The sequence below is a fragment of the Chiloscyllium plagiosum genome, unplaced genomic scaffold, assembly GCF_037043375.1.
Source record: "Chiloscyllium plagiosum isolate Xiang-an unplaced genomic scaffold, Cpla_swu_hap1 HiC_scaffold_6, whole genome shotgun sequence".
Classification (NCBI taxonomy): Eukaryota; Metazoa; Chordata; class Chondrichthyes; order Orectolobiformes; family Hemiscylliidae; genus Chiloscyllium; species Chiloscyllium plagiosum.
The window spans coordinates 97060586-97078114 of record NW_028270144.1 but is presented as its reverse complement, the minus strand read 5'-3'; the positions used below and the strand labels follow the sequence as shown (position 1 = coordinate 97078114).

The window sequence follows — 17529 nt, the reverse complement described above, 5'->3', positions numbered from 1 at the left end:
CAGAGTATTGAGTACAGGAGTTGGAAGGTCATGTTGCGGCTGTACAGTACATTAGGCCACTGTTGGAATATTGCGTGCAATTCTGGTCTCCTTCCTGTCGGAAAGATGTTGTGAAACTTGAAAGGGTTCAGAAAAGATTTACAAGGATGTTGCCAGGGTTGGAGGATCTGAGCTACAGGGAGAGGCTGAACAGGCTGGGGCTGTTTTCCCTGGAGCGTCGGAGGCTGAGGAGTGACCTGATAGAGATTTCCAAAATTATGAGGGGCATGGATAGGATAAATAGACAAAAAGTCTTTTCCCTGGGGTCGGGGATTCCAGAACGAGAGGTTTAGGGTGAGAAGGGAAAGATATAAAAGAGACCTAAAGGGCAACTTTTTCCACACACAGGGTGGTACGAGTATGGAATGAGCTGCCAAAGGATGTGGTGGAGGCTGGTACAATTGCAACATTTAAGAGACATTTGGATGGGTATATGAATAGGAAGGGTTTGGAGGGATATGGGCCGGATGCTGGTAGGTGGGACTAGATTGGGTTGAGATATCTGGTCGGCATGGACCGAAGGGTCTGTTTCCATGCTGTACATCTCTATGACTCTAAGTCAATGTTTGCTCGGGCTTTTGCCTGGTTAGAAAAGCACCCCCCCAACTCAAACAACAAGCAGACCAGCATGAATCTCAGTACTAATTGTAGAAAATACATTCACCCTCTTTGAGCGTGCAAAGTCTTAACCACATCAAGCAATGTGGATTTTTTTCTTCACAATCTGGAATAAGTAACACCCGATTTCTACCTGAGAATTGGGAAAATACCAAAACGCCTGGGATCCACTTTTGGACACCTCCCTCAAAGAGTTAATCAATGATCTGCAGCACCAAACCCATAATTCAAGCCTACTAGATTGTTCTCAAACCCAACTAACCCCAGAATCCAATCCCCAAAGTCAACTTCAGCCCACTGAATTGCATTATTCAGAGTTCTAAGAACAATATAAAGTCAGAGTCATGGAGACGTACAGCACTGAAACAGACTCTTTTGTCCAACTCATCCATGTCAATCAGATATTCTGAATTAATCTAGTCCCATTTGCCAGCACATGGTTCGTATCCTTCTAAACCCTTCTTATTCATATACCCATCTTGATGCCTTTTATATGCTGTATTTATACCAGCCTCCACCACTTCTTCTGGCAGTTCATCCATATATGTATCACCCCCTACGTGAAAAAGTTTCCCCTTAGATCCCTTTTAAATCTTTCCTCTCTCACCTTAAACCAATGCCCTCTAGTTTTGGACTTCCCCAATCTGGGGAAAAGACCTTGATTATTCACCTCATCCACGCCCCTCATGATTTTATAAACCTTTATTAGGTCACCCATCATCCTCAGATGCTCCAGAGAAAATAGCCCCAGCCTATTCAGCCTCTCCCTCCAGTTCAAACCGTCCAACGCTAGCAACATCCTTGTAAATCTTTTATGTATATGTAATAGAGGTACATTACCCCTGAAGAGATCATGCAGAAACAAGTTATTAAATACCTAAATATAAACATTATTAAACATTTCAGTAAATGTACACTTAATCATGCAATGGCATTTAAAAAGAACACAGAGTGTAACTGAAGCATGGTAACCTGCAAGCATATGGACCAGGTGTTGTTTCATGGGCTTAGAATGGGCAGCTCGTTTATTCAGCTGGCACAGACACGATGGGTTAAATTACCCCCTACTGAGCAGTAACTTTTCTATGATTCTACGTCTTCTTAAAATATCAATAGACACCAATTATAAATCAAATGCAAACTTTATAACTTACATGCCTGTGAAACTAGCAAAACCTTGCTACAAACATACAGAATGCCAGTGAGACCACATCTGGAGAACTGCATATAGTTTTGGTCAATTTACATGAGAAGGCACACATTTCCATTGCAAGAAATTCCAAGAAGATGAATGTGACAGATTCCTGAATGAGCAGTTTCGCTTATAAGGAAAGGTCAAGCAGCTGGGCTGAACTTGGAGTTTAGAGGCATGAGAGATATGCCTGAAATATCCAAGACTGAGGGAAATTGATAGGGAAGAAGCTGGAAGGATGGTCCTCCAAAAAAAGGTCTAACTTAAGATGGACATCAGAAGATACTCTTCTCTCAGAGGACTGTTGGTCTTTGGATTGTTCTCCCTCCCTTCCCCTCCCCGAGGGTAAGGTAGGAAATGTAAAAATTGCAAATTTTTCAAATGACAGTTAACTAACACTATGGGAGGAACGTAAGGTTTTGATTCTCAGGAAGTTAACCAAGATGAGAAAAATATCCCACTCATCTGTAGCTATCTTTTAAGCTTATGCCTTTCGCAACATATTTGCAATTTGCAATTTCAAATTTTGGTAAATGCACACTTAAGTATCACACACAGTTAAAAATAAACTCATTCTTGATAGATTGTTTCGACATACCTTATATCCAGGTCCTAATTGATGTATTGCAAATATCTGTGCTGGATTAAGTGCTTCAGTGAACACAAACACTGCTCCAAGCTGACCACAGAATACTCTATTTGCATCTGCAGTTTCTGAGGAACCCAGGAAGCACTTGTCAAAACTCTATACAAGAAAAATAATGACATTAAGTCCCCGATAGTTGACTCAGTTAACACTGAATTTTAAAAAAAAACACAAAACCATTCAGGGATACAGGTCTTACTGGCTGGATCAGCATTTATTGCATATTTCTAAATACCAATAGAAGGTGCTGGCGAGCTGCCTTCTTGCAGTCCATATAGGGTAGGTACACCTACAATGCTAAGGGGGAGAGAGTTAGAGGATATTGACCCAGAGACAAATATGGAACAGTAATATATTTCTAAGTTAGGATAATGAATGGCTTGGAGGGAAACTTGCAGTTTGTGGTGTTTCATGGACCTGTTGCACTTGTCCTTCTAGATGGCAGTGGTTATACGTTTGAAAGGTGCTGACCAAAGAGCCTTGATGAATTTCTGCAGTGCATCCTGTAGATGATACACCCTGCCATTACTGTGCAATGGTGGTGGTGGTAGTGAATGTTTATGGATGCAATGTCAATCAAGTTGTTTTTACCTCGACACTGTCAGGTTTCTGTTGGAACTGCATTCATCCAGGCAAATGGGGAGCATTCCATGATACACCTGACTTGTAGGTGATGGATAGACTTTGGGAAGTCAGAAATTAAGTTACTTACTGCAAAATTCCTAACCTCTGACCTACTATTATAGCCACATTATTTACATGGCTCATTTAGTTCAGTTTTTGTCCAATAGTAATCCCTAAAATGTTAATTGCGATGGAAGCAGCAGTGGGGATGCCAATGAATGCCAAAGGGCTATGGTTAGGTTCACTCCTCTTCGAGATGATCATTACCTGGTACTGTGTGCTTCAAATATTTGCCATTTTTCAGCCCAAGCCTGGGCATCATCCAGGCAACATTCCCACTAAACTGTCCATAGCACTCCAAGGTTCTGCACACAGTGACCTCCAGTTTTGGAAGCCAGTGACATATACACCTCACAAGTCTTTGCACCAAAAACAATTAGAGGGAGCATTGCATCTAGGTCTTATTGCATTTGGATGTGGACTGCTTCGTAGCTGGGAAACTGAAAATGTGGCATAACATTGTGCAATCATAACTGAACATGCCTTTGTGATTGTTTCAACGCTGTTAAAAAAAGTGACAATACATCCTTTGCTTAACATTGAGAATTTCAGTTTAACGTTACTTGATACAGACATCCTGTGCAACCTGCCTGCTTTCAACAGCTCTTTCCCCCACGGTTCCACTCCCAGTTGCCTGATCATTCTCATCCCACAAGTTCCTCTCACCCTCACCATCTTCTCCAATTACAAACCACCCTGCACCCAAACTCTCACTCTTGCCCACTGTGCTTATTCTTTAAAGTATCGCTTATCTACTACTCTGAACTTGCAGAGAGGTTGGGGATCCATTTAGTGGAAGTTGTTGTTAAGTACAGGTAATCCTGCCTACAGTGGCCACCTTCAAACACTAGATGGAGTCTACAAAGTTAAAAATCACAACACCAGGTTATAGTCCAACAGGTTTAATTGGAAACACACTAGCTTTCGGAGCGGCGCTCCTTCATCAGGTGATTGTGGAGGGCTCGATCGTAACACAGAATTTATAGCAAAAATTTACAATGTGATGTAACTGAAATTATACATTGAAAAATTGAAATGTCTGTTAAGCCTTTCATCTGTTAGAATACAGTGATAGTTTCACTTCTTCATGTGTAAATCACAAAACCCTTTTTTTTAAAAAAAGTTGCATTCTCGGGTTAGCTGTTAACAATGGTGATAGCTAGACAATATGTTGAAGGTGTTAGCCCCCTGTATTCTCTGTCTATGACCTGATCATAGACAGAGAACACAGGGGGCTAACACCTTCACATATTGTCTAGCTATCACCATTGTTAACAGCTAACCCGAGAATGCAACTTTAAAAAAAAGGGTTTTGTGATTTACACATGAAAGAAGTGAAACTATCACTGTATTCTAACAGATTTTGAAGGGCTTAACAGACAATCAATTTTTCAATGTATAATTTCAGTTACATCACACTGCAAATTTTTGCTATAAATTCTGTGTTACGATCGAGCCCTCCACAATCACCTGATGAAGGAGCGTCGCTCCGAAAGCTAGTGTGTTTCCAATTAAACCTGTTGGACTATAAACTGGTGTTGTGTGATTTTTAACTTTGTACTCCCCAGTCCAACACCAGTATCTCCAAATCATAGATGGAGTCTGGTCAAGTAAAAATCCATCAGATGAGTTTATTTTGAAATAAATATAGGAAGTGCTGGAGAGCTCAATGCAAGCCAGAGGAACACCTCATTTTCCACCTACTCATGTTACAACCCCTGGAAATATTGAGTTCCACAACTTAAAAGCATGACCTATGTTCTCCATTATTTTACATGTTCCCCATACCACCACCACCAGTTCCCTCTCCCTCCTGTGTCTTCTTTGCAATGCAAACAAAATGTCCACAGGTACCTCAGTCTGGGTTTATAATGGATTCCAATGGGAAACCATGCTTCACATAAAGTCACAATTTTCAGGAATGCAATCAATCACAATAATAAATGTTAATGCACACAAGATTACATTCAAAAATTAAGACTGCTGTCAAATTGAGTTTGCTGTGAAGTATCAGAGAATGATACAGCAAAAGAGGCCATTAGCCATCATACCTATGCTCGCTCTTTGAAAAAAATTAGCCAATCAGTGCAATTCTGCTACTCTTTATTCACAACATCAAAGCTTTCACTCAGAATATAGCCTTCTTCTTTTCAAGTCGATATCTAATTCCCTTTAGAAAGTTTTCTGTAAATCTGTTTGTGCCACTCTGACAGTACATTCCAAATTGCCATAACTTACAGCATTAAAATATTCTCATCTTCCCTCTCATTCTTTTGCCAACTATCTTCAATCTAGGTGCTCTGGCCACTGATCTTCCATGTAATTGAAATATTTTTTATCTTTATTCCATTAAATCTGCTTTGACGGAGGAGATAGGCATGAGAATAGTTTCCCTTTTTGCCTGAAATAACTGAACGGTGTCATCTTTGATGCAATTTTAATTCATCCTTTTTGCATATATCTCAGACCTGATTCATCATCGAAAACCTAACACACACATTGCTGTACTGTGCTACAGAAATTAGAATTCACGCATCAAAACATGGAACTGCAAATAATATTTACTCATTATATCCTCCCATTACATTGCATCCTACTTCAAATAAAATTAATGGGATTTTTGGCTGAAAGTTCATAAAATGGAATTCCTTCTGAAAATACTAAGGGACAATATAAAAATAAGAACCCTGGTGTATTCTGATCTCCTATATTCTAACTACGGTCTGTTCAAATCCTTACTTGTTCACACAACCAGTAAAATATTTTCATTAAAAGTTACATTAAACTTACATCATTAGTGTTGACATGCCAAGCCATATCTCCATAAGAAACCAGCTGACCATTGACATAACAACGAATTTCACTATTTCTCCAGCGGTTGTAGATATGTACAATGCTGATCATGTACCACTGAAAATGATATAAGAATTACTCATGTCATCAATATCAGTGAGATGATAATTACTCAATTTGAAGAGTAATAATTCTTATCAATATGCCAAGTAGTACAGAGTTGTTGCAAATAAGCATTCCTTATATCAATAAAAATAATCAACAAACAAATATCAATCATAATAAATAGTTACGCCTGTCCTTTAAGTTTACATTACATGCATTAAAAATAACAGCTTGAAATACTTATTGAATTTGACAAATTAGTTTGGGCTCGACCATTTCATGAAAACAGACATAGCCCTGCACTACTTCTAACTCTCAAAAATTAAGAACTTGTACTTAGAGTCAGAGAGATGTACAGCACAGCAACAGACCCTTTGGTCCAACTCGTTCATGCCGACCAGATGATATCCCAACCCAATCTCGTCCCACCTGCCAGCACCCGGCCCATATCGTGCCAAACCATTCCTAATCATATACCCATCCAAATGCAGCTTAAATGCTGCAATTGTACTAGTCTCCACCACTTCCTCTGGCTGCTCATTCCATACACGTACCACCCTCTGCGTGGGAACGTTGCCCCTTAGGTCTCTTTTATATCTTTTCCCTCTTACCCTAAACCATGGCCTCCAGTTCTGGACTCCCCGACCCTAGGGAAAAGAGTTTGTCTATTTATCTTATCCATGCCCCTCATGATTTTATAAACCTTCGTAAAGGTCACCCTTCAGCTTCCGACGCTCGAGGGAAAAACAGCCCGAGTCTATTCAACCTCTCCCTATAGCTCAAACCCTCCAACCCTGGCAACATCCTTGTAAATCTTTTCTGAACCCTTTCAAGTTTCAAATCTTTCCGGAAGGAAGGCGGCCAGAATTGCACGCAATATTCCAACAGTGGTCTAACCAATGTCCTGTACAGCCGCAACATGACCTCCCAACTCCTGCACTCAATACTCTGACCAATAAAGGAAAGCATACCAAACGCTGCCTTCACTATCCTATCTACCTGCGATTCCACTTTCAAGGAGCTATGAACCTGCACTCCAAGGTCTCTTTGTTCAGCAACACTCCCAAGGACCTTCCCATTGAGTGTATAAGTCCTGCTAAGATTTGCTTTCCCAAAATGCAGCACCTCGCATTTATCTGAATTAAACTCCATCTGCCACTTCTCAGCACATTGGCCCATCTGGTCAAGATCTTGTTGTAATCTGAGGTAACATTCTTCGCTGTCCACTACACCTCCAATTTTAGTGTCATCAGCAAACTTACTTACTGTACTTCTTATGCTCCCATCCAAATCATTTATCTAAATGATGAAAAGTAGTGGACCCAGCACCGATCCTTATGGCACTCCACTGGTCACAGGCCTCCAGTCTGAAACGCAACCCTCCACCACCACCCTGTCTTCTATCTATGAGCCAGTTCTGTATCCAAATGGCAAGTTCTCCTTGTACTCCATAAGATCTAACCTTGCTCAGTGTCCCATGGGGAACTTTGTCAAATGCCTTACTGAAGTCCATATAGATCACATCTACCGTTCTGCCCTCATCAATCCTCTTTGTTACTTCCTCAAAACCCTTGCCTCAGGATTTACAGACAATTAAGAACTTTCAGAGTGCTGGAAATACAGCAGCCAATTTGCACATAGCAATGATCCACAATGCAATAATTACCATTTAATCTGATTTAGTAACACTTGTTGAAGAATAAATATTGACTCTGACATTGTAGAGAACTCCACTGATTAATGCTATTGGAGCTTTCATCTTTCAATTAAACGGTGCAGCAATTCTTTAGTACAACAACCATCTGATGAAGCAGCAGTGCCTCAAAAGCTAGTGCTTCAAATAAACCTGTTGGACGATAACCTGGTGTTGAGAGATTTTTAACTTAGTACAGCACTCAAATGCCAGCTGAAATCACTGGAGGGGGATTTGAATCTACAATAGTCAGACTTAGAGACAAATGCGAAACCTTGTCAACTTGTATTTGTTTCACAAAGCACCAGAATAGACCAGTCAAATTTACATTAGAAATATCTGCATTCTGTGAAAACACAAATATCGATCCCACACTTCTTACTAAGCATGAACTATATTCAAAAACTGACATCATACAAGTTTAAACCTTTCGTGAAATACAAAGGAAGTGAAAAATTGTATCGACAGTTTAACAAAAATACATATTCAACACACCGGTATTTGTGTTCTACAAAATGCATTCTACCATGTATTAATATCGCACATTTCATGTACTTACCTTCCTCGGTTGAAAATCATACTTCACACAATGCTGGAAACCTTTTCCTTTTGATTTCAATGATGTTATAATCAAACAGTTTCCAACAAAATGTGCTGAATAGCCAACTCCTTTACTCGTTCGAAAGCTGCAAATGGATAATGCAACATTATTGTATGTCTTCAAAAAAAAGGTATGTTGCAGATAAATCATAGTTCACGATATACATTTCTAAACAATGTTAAATTAACACTGCCCAGTTTTATAATTAGTCAGGACAAATCATTCTACACACACCTTCAATTTCATCTCTGAATCACAGAAAGATGCAAAGCCAAAATCATTAGTCTGCTTCAAATTAAGCAAGGGAAGAGCAACAGAGAAAGCATACCCCTCAATTGCTTTTTCTTGCATCCTAATTTCTAACCAGCAAAGAAGAAGTTCGGAGCTTACAGATATCCAGCAAGCATAATTTACATCACCTTTTTACAAAAGCATGCTGTGTGCCCAGCCTCTTTCCAGCCCATCTTTGAACTTTCCCCCCATAATACAGGGATGGATACGTCGCCCACTGGGCTATTCACACTCAGAGCTACTAAGACACTTTACTGCCCAATTAGTTAGCAATTAAAGGTTTAAATCTGCCTTTACTATCATAAACACAGGCCAGTGGCAGGCAGGGCTGAATGCAAAGTGTGTTCTTGAACAGTCTTCTCTGAAGAGTTGGGAATGGGCCGCTTCGCAATCAAAGGATGCACTTTTGTCTTGTTCACATAAGTTGAACATCTGTTGTGGGGGGTGGTCTGCACTGAAATGGATTTGTAATCACAAGCTGGAATGTAATAAAAACTACAAGCCCAAGTGCAAATATATAATGAGCACTGAGTAGCATTTTCTGGTATCCCGTGAATTACTTTTCTAAAAAGAAAATCTTGAACTTCCCATAGTTTTAGACGTAAATTCCCTTATGCACCTATGCCAATCTTTCCATACTGCCATTTTATATTGTTTCATCCAAGCTCATTGCATAGTTCAAGAATAGCTTTCCACATACCTCCTACCCACCCTTGTAACCTCCTGCTCCAACTATTGGCTTCAGCAACTTCAAATCTTATGTCTTAATAATTTTCTCATCAGTTCTTTCACATTCCACTGGATGTTGTTGGAACATTGCATATATCTATGATCAGGCCAAACATGAATCTTTAAAAGAACCAAGGTGGATAACAATGTGTCAAATTGTGATGTCATGCCATGTGACATTTTAAAGGTATTAGCCTCACTGTGAATTACTGTCACAGTACATTGGAATCCATCAGGGAAGTCTGTTAATCAATCAGGTTCGAACCTAGACCACACTGATATTTTTAATCGAGTAAGAGTGTATTTAGTTGTTTCTGCAAATAAGTCATCTGATCATCATTCAGTCAAAAAAACCATCTCTTCAGAAGAACTTACATAATAACATAAAACATAAGGTTTTATTCTACTTTCATAGTTTTATCCACTTTGACTTTTCATGAATTTTAATGGAATGAAGCATATCATCTTTATTGTTTATCCACAACTTTTTACCTCTGTCAAGCTCTTCTATTGATGTCAGGAGTTATAAAATAAGTTAGCAATTTCTTGCAACAGTGCTTAAGCAGTGTAAGTTTTATCTATTATACTTTCTTCCTGTTGTGATTCTGTTCACCGAGTGCGAATTTGAGTTGCAGACGTTTCGTCCCCTGTCTAGGTGACATCCTCAGTGCTTGGGAGCCTCCTGTGATCTTTCCACCGGCATTTGTGGTGGTTTGAATCTGCCGCTTCCGGTTGTCAGTTCCAGCTGTCCGTTGCAGTGGTCGGTATATTGGGTCCAGGTCGATGTGCTTGTTGATTGAATCTGTGGATAAGTGCCATGCCTCTAGGAATTCCCTGGCTGTTCTCTGTTTGGCTTGTCCTATAATAGTAGTGTTGTCCCAGTCGAATACATGTTGCTTGTCATCTGTCTGTGTGGCTACTAAGGATAGCTGGTCGTTTCGTTTCGTGGCTAGTTGGTGTTCATGGATGCGGATCGTTAGCTGTCTTCCTGTTTGTCCTATGTAGTGTTTTGTGCAGTCCTTGCATGGGATTTTGTACACTACATTGGTTTTGCTCAGGCTGGGTATCAGGTCCTTCATTCTGGTGAGTTGTTGTCTGAGAGTGGCTGTTGGTTTGTGTGCTGTTATGAGTCCTCGTGGTCGCAGTAGTCTGGCTGTCTGTTCGGAAATGCTCTTGATGCATGGTAGTGTGGCTAGTCCTTTGGGTTGTGGCATGTCCTCGTTCCGTTGTCTTTCTCTTAGACATCTGTTGATGAAATTACGCAGGTATCCGTTTTTGGCGAATAAATTGTATAGGTGTTCTTCTTCCTCTTTTTGCAGTTCTGGTATACTGCAGTGTGTTGTGGCCCTTTTGAATAGTGTCTTGGCGCAACTTCATTTGTGTGTGTACGAGTACATGCCACAACCCAAAGGACTAGTCACACTACCATACATCAAGAGCATTTCCGAACTACTACAAACCACTACAGATTCAAACCACTACAAATGCCAGTGGAAAGATCACAGAAGCGCTTCACAGGAGGCTCCCAAGCACTGAGGATGTCACCGAGACGGGACGAAATGTCTGGAACACAAATTCCCAGCTCGGCGAAGAGAACCACAACAACGAGCACCCGAGCTACAAATCTTTTCACAAACTTTGAATACTTTCTTCCTTCCTGTTCATGTTTTGACAATGTCATGGAGGGGCTGGTCTGCTTTCAAATATTAATCTAATGATCTGTATCAATCAGAAATAATAGCTTCCTTTCCTTAGAAGTCATAAAGCTGCTGCTGTGTGGATGCAGAATTTTCTGCTTGGAATTGTGTTTTGAAATATGCCTCATTTGTCATATTTGTTACTTCTACAACATGCTACATTGTTCGTCTAAATTAGGTATGAGGAAATAAAGAGCAATATATACAATTTAATTCCCTTAATTAAACTTACTATACAAGGTCGCATCTCTCTACCTGACAGCTCAGAAAAAGAGCTAAGTAAATTAAAAAAATGCTGGAGAAACTGAGCAAGTCTGGCAGCATCTGTAGCAAGAGAAAGAGTTAATGATTCAAGTTCAGTAAGCAAGAAAACTTATGGATATTATATAATGCATTTACAATACAACTGAAAAATGTTAAATCAAACAAATAAATATTAGATTAGATTAGATTAGATTACTTACAGTGTGGAAACAGGCCCTTCGGCCCAACAAGTCCACACCACCCCGCCGAAGCGCAACCCACCCATACCCCTACATTCACCCCTTACCTAACACTACGGGCAATTTAGCATGGCCAATTCACCGAACCTGCACATCTTTGGACTGTGGGAGGAAACCGGAGCACCCGGAGGAAACCCACACAGACACGGGGGGAACGTGCAAATTCCACACAGTCAGTTGCCTGAGGCGGGAATTGAACCCGGGTCTCTCGCGCTGTGAGGCAGCAGTGCTAACCACTGTGCCACCGTGCCGCCCATATTGAGCAGAAACAAATCAATTCCATATAAAGTGCAACTTCCAGTCCAGTATTTTTATTAATTATATTGTCATTTGTATTCCCAACCACAAGACAAGTGCAGCTCACAATCAGAAAAATTTAATAAGTACATTCTTAAAAAACACCAGCTTATATAATAACTATGCATAAGTAAATTTTGAGTATATACCAGTAGAGATATGGCTTGTCTTTGTCCACATTTATATTATTTAGCGGATCCATGCGAAACCAAGTATTTAAAGTAAAACCATTTTGGTAAGGCCACTTAGCAATGGGAGGCAAAGCAATGGCCTGTAAAAGAAAAAGGTAACAGATTTCAGAGCATTATTGAGGCCTACGAACATATTGATTACATGCTGTCATTGTGATATAATCTGCCGCAAATCAATGTACAGGATGATGGTCAGCTGTATTCTTAACACGACCTAGATCAGCAACGGGTATGTTTTAACAACTCATACTTAATGTTGCAAAAAAGTCCTTAGGTGCTTAACCTTACAATAAAAGACTTTGCCAGAGATCCAAGGTTAAAAAGCACCTTGGTTGAGAAGAAGATAATTCTACAGTTAGTCCAAACCAATTGAAAGCAAGGTCAGAAATGTTGCAGCAATTAAAATCACAAATCAACAAGATACCAAATTGGAGCAGCAATGATGTTTTGAAGACTTCCAAGACTGGTGGCAGTTGCAAGGATTGACAGGGCAGGCAAGGTAATGGAAGGATCTGAAAACTATCATGAAAAACATTAAAATTGAAGCACTGCTAGATTTGTAACAAATGCTCATGTTTATGGAAATACTGGTAGAAGTAGGAGATCTGGAGCACATGCACCTTACAATTCTACCAGATTCACAGTTACATTTACTATACTTCCTCACACCCTGCTTCTAGTAAGAAGCACATTTGTTCTTCCAGTTTCTCCATTTCTCTGACATCTATTCCAATGTTGTGTATTAAAATGGTACTTTCAACAAGTCTTCCTATTTCTTCCCCAAAGACTTTTATCACCACTTCCCCCACTATGATTGACAGGGTGATCAACCTTATCTGACCAATTTTCCAATTTCCACCCATATCTCTTTTTCCACCCAGAAACAGTTGTGTTCCCTTGTCCTTTCTTTCTACCCCTCCATTCAGTGACCTCGACCCTCTGACCACTCACTATTTCAATACGTGCTTATATTTCTTTCCTTGGCCAGCTGCAATGTTCCAGTGAATCCCACTGGAAACTGGAGGAACAGCATTTGATTTTTTGATGAGGAACTTCATAACCTTCTGAACTCAATATTAAGTACACCAACTCCTGAGCATGAATTCGTTGCTTAGACATATTATCTGCTAAATATTTTTTAATTTGAGTAAGTCATCTAACTATTTCGATTGTCTACTAAATGATAGATGCGAGACCAAATGTTGAATTTTGAGGAAAGATTACACAGACCATGACTTTATTGCCTGAAATTTATAAAGGTAAGGAATGACCTGCTTGAAGTTTTCAAAATATTAAATGCAACTGAGAGAGTAGATAGAATGAATTATTTTCTGCTGGTTGTGAAATCGAGGACTAGGGAATTTAGTCTAAAATTTGAGCAAGCCTTTCATGAATGAAATTTGGAAGTACTTCTATTTACAATGAGTGCAGAAGTTTGAAAGTATCTGCTGCAAATTACTGTCAATTTTTAACTTCAAAACTGAAATCAATAAATACTTTATAACCAAAGATATTAAGAGATATAGGTAATTATATGGAGGTATGCCACAGATTATGATATCCTTGAATGGTAGAATAGGTTCAATAGTGCCAGCATAACTCAATAAGCTAAATGTGATGGTGAACACAAATTGGTGATAGTTCAGATGTGAGCTTGCAAGCTTTTGGTAAGCACAAGGTTGCATAATGTAAAAGATGGGATGTTGGCCAGCAGAACATTGACATAGTCAACTCCAAAGAATGCAGCTGGAGTTTATGTCCTGACAGATTAATTGTCATGTTGCATTAAAAAAATCCTTACTGTTTGTTGAAATGTACCTCCTCAACTTTTCATTCCATCCACTAAATTACAAATAGGAAGTCAATAGCATTTCTTCCTCCTTCCTGCTCTGTACTTTTTTTCAAAAAAAAAACTATCTTTTATCCCCAACTATTTAAAAAAAAACCCTGGAATTACCTGCTCTCATGTTTGTTCTACTAAAAATAAATACTTCAGCTACGACTGGATCTAGTGTCTTTTCCCCAAAGTACGTAGACAATACTTCAGAGATGACCTGGTACATTTGTCCAGGGTGAAGGCAAGGAACTAAGGGACTGCAACAAAAAGGTGGGAAGAGAAACAGAAAGAAGGAGATCGAAAAGAAATGAGTGATGAGAAGAAAAAGTTAGAAGTGAGTGGGAAAAAAAACGAGATATTTAGTTTGGTGCACACCTAGTTTTACAACAAACTAATACTGCCTACATTTTTTTTCGTACACAAGGCTGCATAATTGAACTTAGACCAAACATTTATACAACAAAAACAGCAAATCAACAGCACAGTGGCAGATGAAAGTCAGTATAAATTGATGCAAGGTATTAAAGGGAAGGTATGGAAAAAAAAGGAGGGGGAAAAAAAAAGGCAAAACATATGTTCCAAGAACACTTATTAATGGGTGAAGGTGAAAAATATTCAAGATTGAAATTGAAAGTGTTACGAAGTTAATGGAAATGATATTTAAAACAGAAACTAGTAGCAAGGCTAAGCTATTCTTCACTTAGAGCCCACTCTGTCATTCAATATGATCACAGCTAATCCTCTATTTCAACACTATATTCCTGTATTCTCTCCATACTCGTTGATACCTTTATGAGCTTAAAAAACTGATCAATCTCTTTCATTAAAGTACTAAATGACCAGGCGCCACAGCCTTCCTTGAAGCAAATTCCATAGGTTGACCACCCAAGTCATAGAGGTGTACAGCATGGAAACAGACCCTTCGGTCCAACCCGTCCATGCTGACCAGATATCCCAACCCAATCTAGTCCCACCTGCCAGCACCCGGCCCATATCCCATCAAACCCTTCCCATTCATATACCCATCCAAATGCTTCTTAAATGTTGCAATTGTACGAGCCTCCATCACTTCCTCTGGCAGCTCATTCCATACACATACCACCCTCTGTGTGAAAAAGTTGCCCTGTAGGTCTCTTTTATATCTTTCCCCTCTCATCCTAGACCTATGCCCTCTAATTCTGGACTCCCCAACCCCAGGGAAAAGACTTTGCCTATTTACCCGAACCACGCCCCTCAATTTTGTAAACCTCAAGAAGGTCACCCCTCAGCCTCCAACGCTCAAGGGAAAACAGGCCCAGCCTGTTTAGCCTCTCCCTGTAGCTCAGATCCTCCAACCCTGGCAACATCCTTGTAAATCTTTTCTGAACCCTTTCAAATTTCACAACATCTTTCCAATAGGAAGGAGACCAGAACTGCACGCAATATTCTAACAGTGGCCTAACCAATGTCCTGTCCAGCCGCAACATGACCTCCCTGTACTCAATACTCTGACAATAAAGGAAAGCATACCAAACACCACCTTCACTATGCTATCTACCTGCGACACCACTTTCAAGGAGCTATGAACCTGCATTCCAAGATCTCTTTGTTCAGCAACACTCCCTAGGACCTTACCATTAAGTGTATAAGTCCTGCTAAGATTTGCTTTCCCAAAATGCAGCACCTCGCATTTAGCAGAATTAAACTCCATCTGCCACTTCTCAGCCCATTAGCCCATCTGGTCCAGATCCTGTTGTAGTCTGAGGTAACCCTCTTCACTGTCCACTACACCTCCAATTTTGGTGTCATCTGCAAGCTTACTAACTCCCCTCAACCCTGAATGGCCTGCTTTATTCCTGAGACTGTGACCCCTGCTTTTAGACTGGCCAATCAGTGTAAACATCCTCCCTGCATCTAGTCCTTCAAGCCCTGTTAGAACTTTATGTTCAATCAGATCTGGTCTCATTCTTCTCAACTTGGAGGTGCCGGTGTTGGACTGGGGTGGACAAAGTTAACAATCTCATAACACCAGGTTTAGTCCAACCTGTTGGACTATAACCTGGCGTTGAGAGACTTTTAACTCTTCCAACTTGAGTTAATGCAATCCCGATCACAAAATCAAAAGGAGTGCAAAAGCACAGAAGGAAGTCATCAGATCAGCACCATCTCATTAAATGATCACCAAATTAATTCCAGTCTCCTGCTTTATTTCTCCCTTACCCCTGTAAATTATTTACATCCAAGCATTCACCCAATGCCCTCTTGAATGCCTCAAATTACACTTACCTCAACCAGACTTCAGACAGTGCATTCCATACCTTATTTACTTGCTGAGAAAGATTTTCTTCACTTTACCCTTGCTTCTTATACTGATCACTAAATCTGAACTCTCTTATGCTTATTAATTTTACAAGCAGATCAGTTTCTCCCTATCTACTCTTTCCAGCCCATTCATGATTTTTAAAACCTTTATCTGACCTCCTCTTACCCTCCTTCGCTCCAAGGAGAAGAACCTGAACTTCCCCAATCTACTCATAACTGAAATTCCTCATCCCTGGAACCATTCTTGTAAACTGCTTTGACACTCTCGCCAATGCGCTCACATCCTTCTTATAATGTGGTGCCCAGAACATAATATTCTTACATCAAAATCTGACAAATATCTTGCATAATTTCAGTGTCGCCTCCTTGCTCTTGTACTCTACGCCCCTATTAACCAAGTCAAGAACTCTGTGATTTACTTACTTTTCTCCTGGTCCTGCCACTTTCAATACTCTAAGCAAATACTCAACTCATCTTAAAAACAGAAATAGATGGAAAAACTCAGGAGGTTTAGCAGCATCTGAGAGAGAAAGCATGGTTACTGGTTCTGGCCCTGTGATCCTTCTTCAGTATGAAGACCCTTTTGAAGGAGAGTCACTGGTCCCAAAATGCTTTCTCTCCACAAATGTTGCCAGATCTGCAGAGTTTTTCCAGCTATTTCTGTTTGAGTTCCAACATCTGCAATTTTTTATTTGTGTGTCCCAGCATATTATTATTTTAAATTTTTTTCACCTTCTAGAGGTTTACAAAATTATGAGGGGCATGGATAGGATAAAAAGACAAAGTCTTTTCCCTGGGGTCGGGGAGTCCAGAATTAGAGAGCATAGGTCTAAGGTGGAGGGGAAAGGTATATATCTACCATATGTTTGCATATTCAACTTTTCTAGATCAACATGAAACCTCTTTGCAGCCTCCTTATAACTCTCAATTCCACTTAGCTTTGTGCCATTAGCAAACTTATAAATATTGCATTTTGTTCCCTCATCCAAGTCATTTATATATATCTGAATAGCTGGGGCTCAAGCACTGATCTCTGAAGTACAACCAGTAGTCACCACCTGCCAACCAAAAGAGGACCCATTTATTCTCGTTCCAGTCTGTCAACTACTGGTTCAATTCATGCCAGTTTATTACTCCCAATCCCATGTGTTTTAATTTAGCTCATTGGCCTCTTATGTGGGACCTTATCAAAAGCCTACCTGAAATCTAAATAAATCCAGGTCCACTGGCCCTCCCTGATCTATTCTATTAGTAACACCTTCACAAAGCTCCATGAGATTAGTTAAGCATGACTTCCCTCGCAAAAGCCAAT

At 40.0% G+C, this 17529-nt stretch overlaps 1 protein-coding gene across 1 annotated transcript in view; it reads right to left on the bottom strand.

Moving 5' to 3' along the window:
• The window catches only part of LOC122551068 (neurobeachin), a 991558-nt gene that overhangs the window by 871564 nt on the left and 102465 nt on the right, over positions 1–17529 (bottom strand). Inside the window, exons 5-8 of the mRNA XM_087988254.1 lie at positions 12038–12159; positions 8330–8456; positions 5970–6089; positions 2448–2594 (exon numbers count right to left, since the gene is read on the bottom strand). Coding sequence (XP_087844380.1) covers positions 2448–2594; positions 5970–6089; positions 8330–8456; positions 12038–12159 — 516 coding nt within the window. The remainder of the gene's footprint in view (positions 1–2447; positions 2595–5969; positions 6090–8329; positions 8457–12037; positions 12160–17529) is intronic.